Source organism: Musca domestica, unplaced genomic scaffold (assembly GCF_030504385.1).
Source record: "Musca domestica strain aabys unplaced genomic scaffold, Musca_domestica.polishedcontigs.V.1.1 37, whole genome shotgun sequence".
NCBI lineage: Eukaryota > Metazoa > Arthropoda > Insecta > Diptera > Muscidae > Musca > Musca domestica.
The window spans coordinates 1,082,790-1,101,671 of record NW_026712321.1 but is presented as its reverse complement, the minus strand read 5'-3'; the positions used below and the strand labels follow the sequence as shown (position 1 = coordinate 1,101,671).

Genomic DNA, 18,882 nt, shown 5'->3' with positions numbered 1-18,882 from the left:
CGTACAAAAGCATTTTGCTGAGAATTATTCAGAAAAAAAGTTATTCGTGATAGAATTCAAGGGTGATAGTGTGATTTCCTTAGAGCACTCCAGCATTTAAATGTGAATAAACCTTTTGTGTCTCGTACCATCGCTCATTACCGTGATACTGCTGGCGTAGTCCGACGTCAAGGAAGTGGACAGAAGAAAACAGCAACATCAGCAGAAATGGTTCGAAAAGTAAAGAAGCGACTTGATCGAAACCCGCGTCGCAGTGGCCGAAAATGGCTCGTGAACTGAACATATCGCAATATTCCATTCGGCAAATATTAAAAAATGAGCTCGGGGTAAAGCCATTGAAATTCCCAAAAGTGCAAGAACTTACACCGCAACAGAAAGAAAATATACTAAATAGAGCTAAAGAGTTGCTTCGCTGGTGAACTGCCGAATTGCCGAGAAAACATTCGTTGCCCAGCAGTTTGTAAACAAACAAAATGATCGTGTTTACTTGCCAAAGAGGTCAGCTGAAAATGTGCACCCTGTATAGATTGCATTTAAGGATTTTTTAAATCAAATGTATTAAAAGACTCACATGTGAACATGTTTGTATTTCGTATTGTAACCATGGTACAAAAAGGAGATAGAACAGCTTTTTAAAACTACAGAAATACAGCTCTGAGGCTATGCTCGCTTACTGTCAGAATTATTCAATATTATATGCAACAAGTTGTTTTCTATTATTATTTTACATTTTCCTTATTTTTAAAATGACTTAAATAAAGCGAAAGATGAATGTAGTGTCTGGATTTTATTTCAAAAATATGATCCATAGTGTCCAATATTTCAATTCCATGGCAAAACTGGTTAATAACTTTAATACGCGAGCCGCAATGTACGTGTCTTCCACTCATTGGTTTTGAAAATATTTTTTTTTTCATTTTTCAAAACAATAAATACATACACAAAATTGGCAGAAGTCGGGCACACTCAGAAAAAAATTGTAATCAGCTGGTAGCTCTACCTTACCTTTTTATTGTACCATGATTGTAACCATGGTAGAAGAATACTGATAGTCGCATTGACACAGCTGCGGGGACAATGAAATGTCAAAACAATTTTAAAATTAAAAATGTTGAATGAAAAATGATTGAAATATATAAATCTTTTGAAAAATGCATATCATAATAACCTCCGATTGGCTTTGTATAAGAAAGCATATAAAAATCACTGTTCCTGTTCTTCTATCATGATTATAACAACGCTCAGTATCGATATCACTGTCTGAAAACCAAAATAGCTGGTAAAAGCTTGTAAACCTATAATAAATCCCGCAGCATAGTTCCCAGCTTCTGATCGACTGAAATGTTGATTTTGAAGGCTATCTAATTTTGGCATTTTGGCAAGTCATGCAATCATATGTTAACAATTTTTAATCCATTGGATATACCATGGTAGCAGAATACAGGTAGATACATCAACGCTTGGGAACATTGATATGTCAAAAATTTTTAAATGTTTTGATAAAAATTAGTAGATTTTTTAAAATACGCGTTATACAAAATTTTTTACAAATTTAAATAATTTTTCATTCAACATTTTGATCATTCAAAATTGTTTTGACAGTTCATTGTCCCAGCAGCTGTGTCGATGCGTCTACTATATTCTTCTGCCGTAGTATATACACAAATCAGAAATGGGAACTGTTTTTAATGCATTGAAATATGACAAGATAGATTACAGAAAGTGCAGAGCTGGGAGTGCTTATATGAAATAAGGTAACACTAATTTCATTGCATCATGCACTCCACATTTAAAATATATAAAAAATCTTAAAAAATTATGTCCACCATTTTTTTCTTCACGTGATACAACTGAATCAAAATAACCTCATTTCAAATAATAATATCCACTCCTGCATTTTTCTGTACTTTTCCTTGTCAAATTTACTTCATTGAAAATATATTCACATCTCACAAGTTGACAAGATGTTGTCGAATGAGATATTATTGCATGACGATGTCTTTATAAATGTGCCATGTTTGTTCAGTGCTACTTGTATGTTTAATCATTGTCATCAAATGACAAAGATCGTATGAACATAGTATAAGTGTGAGCTTTTTACGTTACGTGCGCAAAAACTGTACATTGCAATATTAGGTTTGTCTGTGTAATATTTTAATAACGGTTTCTTATAAAGATAACGGGTCTACAACTGAACTGTGAAATTAAAATAAATCCGATCTATTTTTGTATGGTAAAGTTTGTTGAATAAATGAGAGAATACATAAAACACTTTTTTGACTGACTAAAATCAACGACCGGCTTATTGGCAGAGTAACAAAGCAAAGACTTAGAAGTATAAAGATGGTACAAGTCAGAGTCAAAATATTGTCACCAGATGTAAATACCTGTGTTGTTACGATATCATAACAACATAATCACCAATGTTAAGTTATTTTAAAAGAAAATGCAATTTTCAATTAATTGAAAACGTCAGTGGAATACAATTTTGTGCCCAGTTTTTTTGGTTTACAGAAAATGTTTTTCGTAAAATTGCTCTGTAATATGATTTTTATGCTAACATGTCTCTGTTGTGAACAGCGCCTCTACATAATTTTCACCTTAACTATTATTCCATAATGCATTTTATCCATTCTTTACCATTTTAGGTTTTTGAACAAAGGAGTTGTAGGTTGACTTAGTTCGATTTTGGCCCTGCACTCCTTTGTTCTACGCGATGCTACGCGATGACTTATGCCAGTTAAAAATGTGTTTTATGTATTTTCACCTTAACAGTCTGTTTTTTTTAAAAAGTTACTTTCACTCAAATCGTTCGTATTCAAACGTATTAGTTTTAATATGGGTTTTTTATAAAAATTTTAAAAGCTCTCGTCCATTTCCGAAAAGTTTTGATATGTCAGGGTTTCCATAACCATTATTTTGTTAATTTTTTTATTTAAATTCCATAGGAGTTATGCTGATTGTGGCCACGCCAATAAATTCAAAATTTATCACAAATTTTTAAAAAAAAATGAAAAATCTCAAGAAAACATTTAAAGAATTTTGTCCCGCATGATCCGCAAATAAAAAATTGATATGTAAAAATAGTTTAAATTAAATTTTAAATTTTTAAATCCTGAATTCGGCTTAATCCGAATAAAATGTTGTATCTAAGCGCACTACTAAAGTGAGAATATAGAAGAAGAATTTTATTCTGACATGTGTCACCGGTTGACTTTTTGGTAAAATAACAAAGGAATTAGGGTGACCTAGTTTCAATTATGCGGCGAAAATAATCTAAGTTAACCCTAAACTCCTAAAGAAGCCAGCCAATGGCTGTACAAATCATCGGCAGACTTTTTCATAAAAGACTTAGTTCAATTTCAGACCATAAAATATTTTTTTTTACGAAAAAAGGAAAGATTCTCACCGTTAATTTTCTTAGGACCAATTGAGCTATCACTAGTGGAAAATAAAATATATATATTTTAAGGTCAATTAGAGAAAATATTCCAACACACACCATGATCTAGCTTAGATCTTCCCCATCCACCCACATACATATGTCCAATTCCTCGTTAGCAAATCGATTTGGAAAAAAAAAACAATGGAATTTTTGTATATGTATTTTAATTTTTTTTTGTTCTTTTTTTCATTTCCTTTATAAGTAGTATAAAAGGGGGGGATGTGTATGTGGTTGTGTGTGTGTGAGTCACGATTCATTATTTTTTGTAATTTCTTTTTTTTTTTTCAATTTTTTGTGTATATATAAATTCTAATATTTCTGCATTTGACATATCAAAATTACACAAATATATATGTATGTATATATTTTTAGTATATAATAATATGGCGTATTTTTTTTTATTTGTTGCTGTTGTTTTGGTTGATTTTCAAACACATCTGCTCATGATTTGTTTATTGTGTTCTTTTTATTATTATTATTTTTATTATTATTATAATTATTAATTAATATTATTGTTTTTTTTTATATTACAATTACATATGTACGACATTTGTTGTTGGGGTTTGCTTTTTGTTTTTTTTTATTAAATTAACATGCAACATGTATATCAAAAAAAAAAAAAATGTCTACATTCCACATTTAAAATAATGTCGTCCTTAAAAAAATGTTTTTCTTTTTTTGTTTTTTAATTATTCTTTTAGGAGTTTATAGTTCTTTTCTTTGTTGTTGTTGGTTTTTATGCAGTTGTTTTTTTTTTCTGTTGTGGTATTACATTTTGCTTTACAGATAATTTACAAAAATATGTTACATTTATTGTTGTTTTGCTTTATTCATGAGGCCCTTACAATAGTAAAACGACGTTAATAAAATTGATAAATTTAAAAATCGTTTAAAAAAATGTTGTTTTGTTTTCTTTTTCTCTGAAAATACTTAATAATTTATTATTATTTAGTATTTAGTTTCGGGTTTGTTGTTTGATGATAGAGTTATGACATATATAGCTTATTATTTGTGTGTGTGTGTCTGTGTGTGTTTTTGAGTCTTTAAGAGACTTGTAATATGACATTATGTTTTGCAATGAGAAGGTATGTAAAAAAACAAAACAAATAATTGATGCCTTAGTTTGTTGTTGTGTTTTCTTTTTCTTTTTTCTTGTTTTGTTTTTGCTAAACGAAACGAAGACTTGTGAGAAACAATACATACATACATACATTTGTCTTAAACTAAACCAAAGTAAACACATTAAAATATTAAAAAAAAACGAACCAACAAATTTCTCTTTTTTTTTGTATTTCTTTGTTATAGTTAATTAAATTAATTTATATATTTATAGCTAAAAAAAATTGTGCTTATTAAAAAACAGGGTAATTAGTAAAAAAATACAGAGACGGAGAGACAGAAACAAATAGAAATGCCCTTTTGTGTAGCGTTGTTAAATGGGAAAATTCAAGTAAAAGAAACAAATCAAACAAAAAAAATTAAAGAAAGTGATGCCTTTTTTAAGATAATTTGTTTTGAATTTGTTTTTTTTTTTCAATTAATTAATTAATTTATGCCCTAAAAGGAGAGTCTAAGAGTCTTTCTAAATATAGCCACACTTAATTTAAATTTAATTGTTTTTTTTTTAGTTTTCTTAAGTTTTTTTTTTTTATATAAATTAATTGCCTTGCTTATTATTTCCTATTCTCTGTTTGTGTTATGAAATAAAAAAACATACTGTTCTTGTGTTTCAAACAATTCGTTTATGAAATTACATAATTTTTAATGAATATTATATATTTATATATAGTATAAACTGATCACTCTTGAAGGTGTAAATCTGGTCGTTGATGTATGTGTGTGTCTGTGTATGTATGTGTCTTTTTGTTTTCCTTTGAGAAAAACTTAACTTAAAACGAAATGCTTTTTTTTTAAAAACCTGTATGAAAACAAAAAAAACAGCCGTGAAAAACAATACATTTAGTGAGTCGAAAAGTGTCCTACTGTAGCATTTTTCAATTAATTTTGAAATGTATGTTCAAATAGGTGAGGAGGAGTTGTAGTGCAATTGGAAGGGTCTATTGAATACCCTATGTAAACTCAATACTCAATCGAGTTATAAATGAATAAATGATAATCTGCTTTTCAGTTCCCTTTTTTTTTACACTTTTGTGAATTGACTTTCTTTAAATTAGCTGGATGGGCTAACTGTCCGACCTTATAGAGACCTTGGCATATACCTCATAACTAATATACCTTTTACTCGATCATTTCGCAGACATTGTTGGCTTAAACCTCACAAGCATTTGATCTTCCTCTATTTTGGAGAAATTTGGAATATAATGTAACATTTTTTGATTTCCAAACGAGCTTGAACTTATGCATGATAGAAGAATACAGGTAGTCGCATCGACACAGCTGTTGGGACAATGAACTGTCAAATCAATTTTGGAATTGAGATTTTTGAAGAAAAATTATTGAAATTCGTAAAAATTGCTAAAAAAAAATGCATATCATGAGAACCCACGATCTGTGTCGTAAAAGAAGACATATAAAAATTTACTTATTTTTGTCAAAACATTTTAATAATTATTGACATATCAATGTTCCCAAGCCTTGATGCATCTACCTGTAGTCTTCTACCATGATCTTATGACATTACTTTATTATAAAGGACCCTTACAAACATTCCTATCACTATTTACATACTTTTTATATAATAAGAGCCTATTTATGCATGACGATACCAGAAAGGGAATAAAATACCATTCCAAAAGACTTTAAAAACTTATTATTTAAAATTAAAAAAATCCACAATTATAAAAACTCAGCATACAAAAGAAGATGAGGCCCTTATAAAAAAGGAAAAAAAAATACTTTTCTGTAGAAAAAAAAACCCCAAGTATTTATTTGTCGAATAGACAATGGACATGATAATTTTTATCCAAATTCCCAATTATATGTAAATGTACTTTGAGATCCTTTTTTAAAATAACAATGTGTAAAATATCAATATATCCAAACAATCCTTTCGAAAATTGTAATTGATGGCTTCCGTTAAATATTTTGTAAAAAATTAGCTTACAATCTCCTTGTCCATACTGCTTTCCAAAATTGTTGGGATGTGTTCTACCTTCAGGTGGTCTAAGAAATTTCTATTTATCTGGGAACTGAAATGTACCCCCCCATTTGAAAAGACTCTAGGGGTGCTTTTGGTCTTAGAAGTCTTCAATACGAGGGAGACTTGAGAGATATTTTCCCTTCTAAAATCCCAAAAGGGAATTTACAAATTTCTAAGACAACGAGGAGATTTTTCTAAATAAAACATCTGATATTTGACTCTGTACAAACTGCTAACAACAGAATGTCTGAAAAGTCTGTTTAATGAAGATGCGAGAGATCTCATAACTTCGGATACCCCTCTCTCTATCTATCAAATATTTTCAATTTATAAAAGATAGAGTTCATTCTAAGAATACAAGAACTGAAGTAGGTCGCTTGTCTATATAAGATGTTAATGGCCTTTTGTACCTACGCAAGGTCTTCTTACAAAACGCAATCAAAACTGTGACAGACCTAAGAGTTTCCATGATATTTTCTGAATACAAGAACAGAAATAATCATTTGCCTATAGAAGGTAATAAGGCCTCAAAGGTCTATCTAATGAACAGCCCAGTGAGGTTTTCTTTATAGGGAATACAAAGTGTTTTTATAACGGATTTTCTGTCAATAAGGTCTCAGAATTATTCTATGTTTTTTTTTTAGAAGGCCTCAGAGGTTTTCCTCATATCTTTTTTTTTCTAAAAAGCCGCAAAAGTCTGAAAGACATCGAGAGGTATTCCATCTGCAAAAGACCACAAGTGTCCGGCATGTAGAAGATCTCTTGATCTCTAAGTTCCATCCAATGAAGAACGCGACAATGTTTCTTCTATAGGGAATATAAAGAATCTCAGAAGACCTCTAAGGTCTTCTTCATATAGAAGTCATCTTTATATAAAAGTCCTACCACATCTTTTATTTCTAAAAGGTCTCAAGAGTCTGGAAGGCATCGACAGGTAAACTATCTGTAAAAGACCTTAAATGTCACCTGTCTGTAAAGATCTCTTTATCTCCAAGGTCTATCCAATGAAGAACATGGCAATGTTTCTTCTATAGGGAATACAAAGGACTTTTTATTCTCAAAGATTTTCTGTCTAGAAGGAATCTCAGAATGCCTCTAAGGTCTTCTTTATATAGTAGACGTCAGAAGCAATCTTTAAATGAAAGTACTACCACATATTTTATTTCTAAAATGTCTCAAAAGTATGAAAGACATCGACAGGTAAACTATCTGTAAAAGACCTCAAAAGTCTTCTGTCAATAGAAAGTCTCCTGGCCTCCATAAAGAATGCGGCGATTTTTGCTTTATGGGGAATAAAAGTTGTTTTTAGTCGGAAACGATTTTCTGTTTACAATGAACAGAGGAAAGAAATCTCAGAGGCATTCTATGTATCAACAGAAGGCCTCAAAAGTCTTCTGCGCATTGAAGACATCAAAGGCCATTTTTAGTCCTACCACTTTTTTCATATTCCTAGAAGGTCTCAAAATTCAACAAAAACACTGAAAGCTTTCTATCTATAAAATACCTCAAAGGGCTGTCTTCAAAAATCCTCTGTCTATAGAAGTCTCTTTGGATCTTTTAATTATAAAATAGCATTTCCCTTTATGGAAAGCTATAAATGAAATCTACATGAGGAACGACATATTATTACAAGACCTCATCCATTTTAATTGGAAGTCCTGCGGGTTTTTGATTTTTACGAGATGGCTCTAAAAAAGATTTAAAATTGTTCAAATTTGTCTCAAAATTCTAAATACGTTGAAAGCTTTTCTATCAATAAAATACCTCAAAGGTTTGCCTTCAAAAATCCTCTGTCTATAGAAGTCTCTTCGGGTCTTCTAAACATAAAATAGTGTCTCCCTTTGTAGAAAGCTATAAATGAAATCTAAATGAAGGACGACATATTTTTACAAGACCTCATTAATGTTATATGGAAGTCCTGCAGGTTTTTGAGTTTTTTGAGATGGTTCTAAAAAGATTTGAAATTGTTATTGTGTTTACAAAAGACCTGATAATGTTTCATTAAAGGAAGCCTAAGAGACATTCGATTTGAGAGATGCTGTCCGAGAAGTTTTCTTGTTATTAGAGATGTATTAGGTGTTCTATGCTAATCAATTTCCCAAATTTCTTGACTCCTCTGCTTGGATGACAGGAATTCTAATCAATTGAAAACATCAACTTATTTTAGAATAATTCCAAAAAGATCTTGTTCGTTAATTTAAAAAAAAAATCCCATATTTCTTGACTCTTCTGCTTGTATGACAGGAATTCTACATCAATTGAATACATCAACTTATTTTAGAATAACTTTAAATAGACCTTGTTCGTATACAGAATAATGTACTTAATGTCTGTGTGGGTGTGTGTGTGTGACAGATTATGTAACAGAGAACTGAGTTAATAAATGAATGTTTTTCGATCTTAAGTATCCTATCATCGTTATCATAAAACTGTGAGATAACTCCTGTCTTAAATCAAGAAAATTGATTCGATTCCATGTTTTGTTTTTCTTTTCTTTTGAGTTCTTGTTATTGTTTAATTTTTTTCATATTTTTTGTTGTTTTTTTTTTTTTTGTTTTAGGGGGTTGGTTTTGCACTTAATACACTATACAAAATTGGCATACACAAAATATGTTTGTTGTTTTTCTTTTTTTGTTTTGGATTTTATCATTTGTTTTCTTTTGTTACTTTTTTGTTTTGCTACACAGTAGTGATGAAAAAAGCTCATCATCATTTCAAATTGCCATCACTAAATATATAATATGTATATATAAATATATATATATGTTCATTATTGTTAATAATGAAAATTATTATATATACTGTTTTTTATTATTATTTTTGCACGTATTTGTTTTCTTGTTGTTATCTGCTTTGTTATCATCATCATCATCATAATTGTCGTTATATCCGACGATTTGATCTTCGCATAATTAACATTATTATTTAGTTTCTTATTTTCTGTATTGTATGTTACTATTTTAAGAGGGGACAAGGGGGGAATTTGGGGGATTATATGTTCCACTTTCTTCGTGTTGTTGTTGCTGTTGTTCTTATTACTCTGATTCACATGTTTCTCTCGCTCTCTATATATATGTGTGTGTGTTTTGTGTGGTGTATTTATATTATAATAATATGTACGTAAGTGCATAATTGCTATAATAGTAGTAATTATAATAATAATAATATTTATAATAATTAGCAAAATCCTTCTATAAAAGAGCACAACAACAATAACTTTTTTTCTGTCTTTTATCCTGGGTCATATTCATTTCACGGACTATTGTTGCAAATACTTCATTGACATTAATACGATCTTTAGCGGAGGCTTCTATGAAGGGACATTCCCATAATTGGGCCAAAGTATTACCTGTGAAAGAGAAATGGTGGAGAGAGAGAGAGAGAGAGAGAGTGTGAGAAAAATTAAAGCAAACTTTAAATGACAATTAAAATAATGCCTTACCTTCGGCAGTTGATACTTCTCTTTGGCAATCTAAATCTAATTTATTAGCGACTAGCAATATGGGAGCTGGTTGGCTGCCTTTAACTCGGGTTATGACATTTTTCATGGTGGAAATATCCTGTAATTGAGGAAAAGAAAAAAAATAATCAATATTAAAATTTCCGTCAGTTAGGCATCCCTTTCGGGATTAACAATATTTTAAAGGGCATTCTTTCTATTAAAAACATAAGTAAAATAGTATCAGTCGGTTTTGCCAACAGATGTATATACCCAGCCTTGAGTTATGATTATTCAAACTGTTGACCCTTGTTGAGGGAGGTTCCCAAGCAGTTGGCCAATTCATATCTGACAAAAGACTGGTATAAATATTACAACGGGCCAGAATCGGACTACATCGGCTACCTTCTTATACTTTATATGAGATATGTGCACATTTTTGGAAAATGGGGAAATATGCATGAGGTAACAGATATAGCGGACCGAAGTATTCCATTTTCATACTTCATCAAATACAGATAAAAATATTGGAGGAAAACGAACATTTAGAGGATGAGATAAAAAAAACTGCAACAAAGTCAAACGCTATCATTTTTACATATTTTTTTTAAAGTTTTTGAATGAAAGCGAAAAATGTCGGAAATCGCATCAAATTTCAGAATAAGTTTAGATTTGTTCGAATTGATCACCTTTGGCACGAAATATAACCTTCAAACGGCCAATGAAAATGTCACACGCTGCCCGAATGTTGCTCTACGGTATTTTGGCCCATTCCCGGCGAAGCGCTTGGTTGAGGTGATGGACACTTTTGTTGTTGTTGTTATTGTAGCAGTAGTACATCCATGTGTTTGCCTTCTGCTAATCTGGTTCCAGCTCCAGGTTTAGAAATTCGGCTACTTTAATGGACTGTAGCCAGAGTTCCTCTGGAGTGAGTTGGGTAGGTTTGGCTGTGCAATTAAAGAGGTGCAGCGTATTGTACGGGCCTGTATCGCGCGCCGGGCAGGCGTCACGCACATCTTCATCAATTTGTGCCCAATACGAATTGAGACGACTACACCATCCTGAACCTAATTGCGCCAAAACTACCCTGGATTGTCTAGGCAGCTGACGTTCTTCAGCTGCAATGGATGGGGGTGGACTCCGAGGACGGCATTTACTTTATACTTGCTAATAGCATCCGCGACTGCATCGGTATGAATGCCACTCAGACCTGCCTGATAGGCTTCTTGATCTAGAGGTTATCGACATTTTGGTATTTTTTAGTGCCAACCTTGCTTTCCAAAATACCCCAGACACAATAGTCCAACGGATTGGTATCCGAAGATTTTGGTTGCCATTGTGCGCTAGAAATGAAGCGAGGAACCTCGTTTTGTAACCATTCTTGGGTGGTGCTTGCTGAGTGCGATGATGCTGAGTCCTGTTGGAATGTCTAAGGTCTGCGGCCAAAATGTCTGCGGGCCCAAGGCTTTCGTACAACCTCCAGAATATTTTCGCGATAATATTCGGCATTTATTCTCATTCCATGGTCTATTAATACGAGCGGAGAGACACCATCGGCTGTTATGGCGGTCCACACCATCACCCCATAGCCGGCGCTTGAGTTCTGGTGACCAACCGAAGGTGCATATTTTCAGCTGACCTCTTTGGCAAGTAAACACGATCATTTTGTTTGTTTACAAACTGCTGCTGGACAACGAATGTTTTCTCATCGGAGAAAACCAAATTCGGCAGTTCACCACTTTCGGCCAAGCGAAGCAACTCTTTAGCTCTTTTGAGTCTATTTTCTTTCTGTTGCTGGCTAAGTTCTTGCACTTTTTGGAATTTCAATGGCTTTAACCCGAGCTCATTTTTCAATATTTGCCGAATGGTATATTGCGATATGCTCAGCACACGAGCCATTTTTCGGGCACTGCGATGCGGGTTTTGATGAAGTCGCTTCTTTACTTTTCGAATCATTTCTACTGATGTTGCTGTTTTCTTCTGTCCACTTACTTGATGTCGGGCTTGCCAGCAGTAACACGGTAACGAGCGATGGTACGAGACACAAAAGATTTATTCACATTTAAAAGCTGGATTGCTCTCACGATATACACTTTTGGTTTTCCAGCCAAATATGAAGAAATCACACTATCACGCTTGAATTCCATTACGAATAACTTTTTTTCTGGAAAATTCTCAACATGCTTTTGTAGGCTTGTAAACAAAGCTATCACTGGAATAATTTTAACAGCTGTCGGACGTGTGGCTTAGAAAGTACAGCAGTCTGAAGTTGGTTGCAGTTTTTTCATCTTACACTGTATTATGATGACAACTTTGATGCAAATTTCTTTATCAACAAGAGTTTTGTTTATATAAATTGTATGTTTTTAATATCCTGTATTCTGAGATCCTTCCGTATTGAAATTTTATTACATATTTCCATACCCATCTTTTGCTTCTTACCTGAAATGTTTGATGATTTGTTAGTGAATACATGACAATAAATCCATGACCATTTTTAATATATAAATCTCGCATTGAGGCAAACTGCTCCGTGCCCGCTGTATCTAAGATTTCTAGAACACATGGTGAGCTGTCAACCTGGTGGAAAAAAAGAAATAAACAAAAGAAAAACTAATGTGTTATAATTGGTAATTTGATTTTGTCACAAATTGTGTGTAAATGTAATAATCATCATCATTGCTAAATCAATATTTGAATTTCGATGACTCACATCTAATTACAGACATTGTTGTTTAATATTGAATTAAAAATACGATACGTTACGTTCAACCAAAATCAATGTGGCTTATAAATACACACTTACGTGGGTGTAGGTACGTACGTGTGTATGTTTTTTTTTTAAAATGCAGGTTTTTATTGTCAACAAGAAAATAAAGGAGATACAAAGTTTTGGATTTCTTTGAAGACATTAAAATTTATTTTACCCAGATGACATGATATTTTAAGAACTCTAAGGTATTTCAAATTAAGAGTCTTCTAATTATTTGAGGTCCTAAAAGTCTTGTATTCGATATGTATAGATAACTTGAAAGGGCCTATTTTTGAGAACAAGAAAAGATTTCAAAATAGATATCCATATAAAGATATCTCCGGCCAAACGCTAATGGGTTTACCAAAGAGGTTTACTAAATTTGTATTTAAAAATAATGTTTATGCCTCTAAGCCATTTTTATCTTTGTGATATTTAAATATTCAAACCACAATGGGTGTTTTTTGAAAGAATCCCTCTCTTGACCAAAGTTTTGTCCCTCTGAAGTCATCAATTTTTGGCGTTGTAGAATAAATAGTGATCTTAGTCCAGATAAGTTTGTAACTTTACAAGAGGACATATTAGTTTTCCAAAAAGGAAACATATTTATACTTTTAAAAATTCATCCACTTCTCATTTAGTTTAGTTTTAGTAAAAAATTCACGCCTTCGTCTATGAAAAGAAGTTATCTGTTGGATATTGGAGATCAACCCATTATTGGCGTTTTTAAATGGGAGAGTATTGCAAAAATGGTCTTTTTCCCGAAAAATGTGGTCTATCCCTGAAACTTGTTACATCAATGCATAAGGAATTATTTTCTTTGAAGAGACCAGATGAAAACGAGGTTTTTTCGAATAGTCCCTTTTTTGTTATACCCTCCATCTATCTTGAATATAATTATTCCAAAACTATCCTAGTTTTTCCTGGTCTTTCTTCAGCTGCAATGGGTGTGGGAGTGGAAATCGAGGACGGCATTCGTCATACAGTAATGTTTGATTACATAGGCTTCAAAACTTCATGGAAGACTTCTTTTTAAATGGGACCTAATTGAGTATTGAAAAAATGTCCTTTTTTCCCCGAAAACAAAATGAGGTCTATCACGGAAACTTCTTCCATCAATGCAAAAGGAATTATTTTCTTTGAAGGGAACAGATGAAAATGAGGTTATTTTCGAATGGTCCGGAGTTTCATATACCCTCCATCCATCTTGAATGTATTCCAGAAATATCCTAGTTTTACCTGGCCTTTATTCTTTTTTCCGGTAACAGTAATGGTTGATAACATAGGCCTCAGAACTGCATGGAAGGCTTCTTGAACTAGAGGGCCTATTTTATACCGCTTGGGCTGGCGTATTCTGCCCTAACCTAATGATTAAACACTCATATAAGTTTAATGACAATTTCAGCGTTTTTCGTGCGCAGATTCTTGCTGTCAACAAGCCAGTCGTTAAAGAGAATGCCGTCTCGAAGAGAAGATCTCTGGCAACAGCGCATTAAAGTAGGCATACTGACTGACCTCTGAAGTATAAGATATCTGACCTCTGACCTACTATGCAGGTGGCCCATATTATCCAACAAGACACGCAGGCTAATGTTATCTTCAGATATATATAGATCACGTCATCATCTATAAGCTAGGCCGACCACCGTACAAACTATACTTCTCTCAATAAAGCCTATCTTGTCCTTCCCGCCTCTAAATCTCTCCTATACCCGCCAATTTTATTCTTCCTACGATGAACACAATGGAACATAGATCTTCCGTGGAGCTGCGTATCCCACATACCAAAACATACCATTGAACATCTCACTCTCTAGATCGAGTAGATGTTTCCTGAAACGCCTGAGTAGGGGATTTCTTTTCACCATTTAATGGTTTGGATGACTCCCACGGCTGGGAAGAACCTCTGACTCCTCATGTAAATAAAAATGGTCCGCCTATATCATGAGTTGCCAACCTGTTGCAGTTCAAATAGCTTTTATCTCTCGCTTATAAGAAAAAATAGCTAGCTACGGTATCGGGATCGGCCAGATTACCCTCGATCTGTTACATGTAGACTGTCTATATTGTCAGGATAGGATTTTTTATTTTTGCTCAACTAATCGCTCAGTGGGTGGGATTTAGAGCCCAGATAAATTAGCCGATGATTGGACGTCAAAGATAACAAGGATGAAATGCGACTTGTGCTTCAGAAATCGGAATATCAACATCTCTCTGCACACTACCCAAGACAGATAAACAGTTTTTATACAGGTATTTTTTACACTCCACCATACATAGTATGGAGGTTATATTAAGTTCATCATTCCGTTTGTAATGTCCGTCCATATGTTGTAATCAGGCTAGACTTAAAACGAATAAAGATAGGAAGCTAAAATTTTGCACAGATCAGTCTTTTGTCTGCAGGCAGGTCAAGTTCGGCTATATCGGTCCAAGATATCGTATAGCCCCCATATAAGGGTCTCCCCCAATATTCGGCATTTAGAGGATTTTAGCCACATTTTCAATGGAATTGTCTGAAAATTCACGCAAGGAGTTCCTTGTGAGCACTATATCCCTTGGAAGATAATTATTTATATAGGTCCACAATATCGTATAGCCCCCCATATAAAGGTACCCCCGATATTCGGAATTTTGATGATTTTAGCCACATTTTTCAATGGAATTTTCTGAAAATTCACACAAGGAGTTCCTTGTGAGTACTTTATCCCCTGGAAGAGATTTATTTATATAAGTCCACAATATCGTATAGCCCCCATATAAATGATTTTAGCCACATTCTTCTACGGAATTGTCTGAAAATTCACACAAGGAGTTCCTTATGAGTACTTTATCCCCTGGAAGAGAATCATCAATATAGGTACACGTTTTGGTATAGCCCCCATATTACAGAACCTCCCGATATTTTTATGGATTTATTTATTTATTTATTTATTTTTTTTTTGAAAATTTCCTAATTCGTCCCAAATGGTAGAGGTTCGGTCCCGTTGAACTTATTGCTTTTTTACTTGTTCTAATTTCAACAATGCATCCCATTATTTTCCAAATCGCCTCTAATATTCATTTCAATACTAGATATAGAAATTCACAAAGAAAATAATTTCTTCTTTGCGAAATATTTTTACAAAGTTGTTTATTCTATGACATTGTTATACGATTTAATTATCTAGATAGCTATCACTTTTTTTTATGACTGATTAATTGCGTGGGTAGGGGTTCTATCCTTCCGGGATGGGGAAAAAAAATGTCTTCTAGAGTTTATCACAGCAAATTACGTTAGCAAATCTTTGATATTATTTTTAGCTAAAAAGGAGAATTATTTCATTTTTATGAAAAAAAAAAAAAAAACAAAAAACAAAAAACAAACTGTCATTAAATGTTTGTGATCTCTACACGAACAACAACAACAATGTGTCTGTGTGTCTACCAGAGAGAGAGAGAGAAAGAGAGTGAATGAAATTTCAGAAAAAATAAAGTAGGTACAAACAAATCAAGCAAAGAACAACGATATAGAAGTAGTATTCTATTATCTAGAGTCTGACGACAACTATAGTTCTATAGAATATGTTTTTTTTAGTGATAAGTATAATGTATATGCATAAAAGTACGTATATATTGTTGATACGTAAGTAAAGTGGCTTTTCGTCAGACGTTTGGCTTGTTTTGGTGTACATTCAGACATTCATATTGGAATTATGTAAACATTTTGTCTTTTTAAACATTAACAAATGTTGGTTGGTTGGTGGGCCACCATTATCCATTCGTTGGATGATGATGATAATGATGCCCGGTAAAATCCCTTCTTGACCACACATTTTGAATGCCCGTATTTATTTTCACAGCCAGCAAATGATATAAGAATCATTTCCATGTGCCCAGATCAATCATCAGACATTTGTTAATCTTTGTTGGTTGCTTGATAAACGAAACAAACAAAACAAACAGCCACACATTCATTTGAATGCAATGTGATTGCCAGCCAACCAGCCAGCCAGCCAGCCACTGTGTGTACCAAAGCTAGGTAGGTAGAATATTTTACTTGATTATCATCCATACTCTGAGCTCTTTTGATTGCTTTAGTAACTGCTTTTGTTTCTGCATTTTTTTGTTTTGCAGAAACTACAAAGTAACCCATTTGGGGTTGAACTTTGTTGGCAAACTGCATGCATTTGGCCATGAGGTCAAGCAAAATGTTCAAAAAAAGATAATAACAACAAGATTAAACGCTTCAAACAAAACAAAAAACAACATTAATTTTTTTTCTTCAATGGAACATACCTCGATTTCTTTGCGATAGAAATCCTCTATTGTGGGATCATATTTTTCTATAAAACAACCGGAAACAAACTGCACTGTTAAGGCTGATTTGCCAACACCTCCAGACCCCAGAACAACAACTTTAAATTCACGCATATTTGCCAATAATTATAATGCTCTGCTACTGCGGCGACAACTGCACTGCCTTCAGACTCGGCTACTGAGGCGACTAAATGATAATTATGAATGATGCTGATGAAGTTTTCCCTACTTTGCGACTGGTGTGGCTGTTCTTGGTGATGATGTAGTTGTTGTTGTTGCTGTTGTTGTTTTTATTATTGGTAGTAGCAATAGTTTTCTGGCTATCTGGTGGTGACAATAATGACTACAGAAACGATGATAATGATGATGACGACGGTGACGGTGGTGACAAAGGTGGTGGTGGTGGTGGGACATCAACTACTGGATGCTAGTGTGTTTTTTGCTAATTCTTTTTAGCCGATTTTTTATACAAATCTCTCCGCACAGCACACTTGATATGAAAAAATAAAAAAAAGAGACCAATAAATCCCCAATATTTTCTACACTCAATCAACAGCACAGTCACACTCACTCACTCGTTCACTGGAAAGTATATTTCATTTATTTTGTATGTTTCTTGCCCAAACTTTATTATTAATAATAATTCAGTTTGATCGTTGTTTGTTGCTTGATGGGGTTACGATTCTCTCGTTTCTTTATCTTTTCTTTCTTTACGTGATATTTTTGTTCCGTCGTCGTCGTCGTTGTCGTTCTTTTCTTTCTTCCCGTGCGAGATTGTTGTGTAGAGTTGTTTTTTTTTTCTTTCATTTATGAAGTAAAAACAACAAAAAAAAAACTCGTAATTGCAGTGGAGGGAGTTGATTACCCCGTTCGTTCTTCAACGAGAGACACAAACACCTGTGTATTTTTTAAGTAATCCACTAATGTTTCTTCACATTTGTCAACATTTTCATTGAATTTGCAAACTTTTTTCGGTTTAGACACTTTTTCTGAGGGGGGTTCTCGCCAAGGATTGCCCTTAATAAACACACACAAAAATCGAGCTATTAACTTCTTTGTCCAATTTCATAAAAAGATTTTTTAGTCATACTGTGTTGCCACTCCGTTCAACTCTCCAAAAAAGGGAATGGCAACGTTTTGTGTTCATAGCATGAAAGCAATCTGGTAATGTCACACAATGGAGGCTGATTTTTGTTTGTTGAACGACGCCCAATAGCATGTGATTGGACAATATATCGTATGACCAATGAAGACTTGTGGCATAATCACACATCTTTATGTAGAGTACACACCATCAAAAACAGCTGACAAAACATTTTTGCAATTAACATTTTTAAATGAAAAAGTATTTTTTAAGTTTTTCCTTATTACGGCAAAGTTCATATGTTTATGATTTATTTGTTTATTTCTCATTCGAGATGAGCTTAATAATCTAAAATTTGCAATGAAGAGGAAAGCCAGATAGACGCTCAGTACTATGCGATGTATTTCGTCGTTGGTTATGCGGCTCACCAAGGGTTTTTAATTTGAATGATGGCTTACAAGGGCTGTACTTTGGAAAATAGTATTTATTTCGAATTTATTGCAATTTAGCATATTGTGGTGCACTTGTATGATGGTGCATATCAACTACAAATATGCCCTGTTCCAGAACGAGCAACAATCTACTAGTTTTGCAATTGTTTCGGATATTATAAAGGGAAAATCGGTTATCATAGGAAAAACTTTGACTTTCTTGCATGCTCTGGAACAAATCAATTGATTGTGAAAAAGTTACAATACATTTAATCTGACAGCACCTTTAAAAAATATTGCTTAAATGTCGATTTTAGGTTCAATAGCCACAA

General features: G+C 33.2%; 1 protein-coding gene and 1 long non-coding RNA gene across 2 annotated transcripts; one reads left to right on the top strand and one right to left on the bottom strand.

Annotated features, from left to right (window-relative positions):
• Positions 1 to 3,886: 3,886 nt before the first annotated feature.
• On the bottom strand, positions 3,887 to 18,127 carry LOC101899003 (ras-related protein Rap-2a). The gene is made up of 5 exons (XM_059126155.1): positions 17,611 to 18,127; positions 17,015 to 17,525; positions 12,427 to 12,564; positions 9,988 to 10,105; positions 3,887 to 9,894 (listed from the first exon to the last, which is right to left on the bottom strand). Exons 2-5 carry the CDS (start codon positions 17,147 to 17,149, stop codon positions 9,737 to 9,739), a joined length of 549 nt encoding a protein of 182 aa, XP_058982138.1. The 5' UTR covers positions 17,150 to 17,525; positions 17,611 to 18,127; the 3' UTR covers positions 3,887 to 9,736.
• LOC131804014 (uncharacterized) lies at positions 16,094 to 17,018 on the top strand. Its single transcript, XR_009342864.1, has 3 exons — positions 16,094 to 16,340; positions 16,415 to 16,757; positions 16,853 to 17,018. It is a non-coding gene; the product is annotated as an uncharacterized LOC131804014 (long non-coding RNA).
• Positions 18,128 to 18,882: the final 755 nt, after the last annotated feature.

Excerpts from the sequence above, each read along its gene's own strand:
- LOC101899003 (XM_059126155.1), bottom strand. The coding sequence starts at position 17,149 with ATGCGTGAATTTAAAGTTGTTGTTCTGGGGTCTGGAGGTGTTGGCAAA. Across the intron at positions 12,565-17,014 it reads TCTATCGCAAAGAAATCGAG|GTTGACAGCTCACCATGTGT; the intron begins GTATGTTCCATT and ends TTTTTCCACCAG. Across the intron at positions 9,895-9,987 it reads AGAAGTATCAACTGCCGAAG|GTAATACTTTGGCCCAATTA; the intron begins GTAAGGCATTAT and ends TCTCTTTCACAG.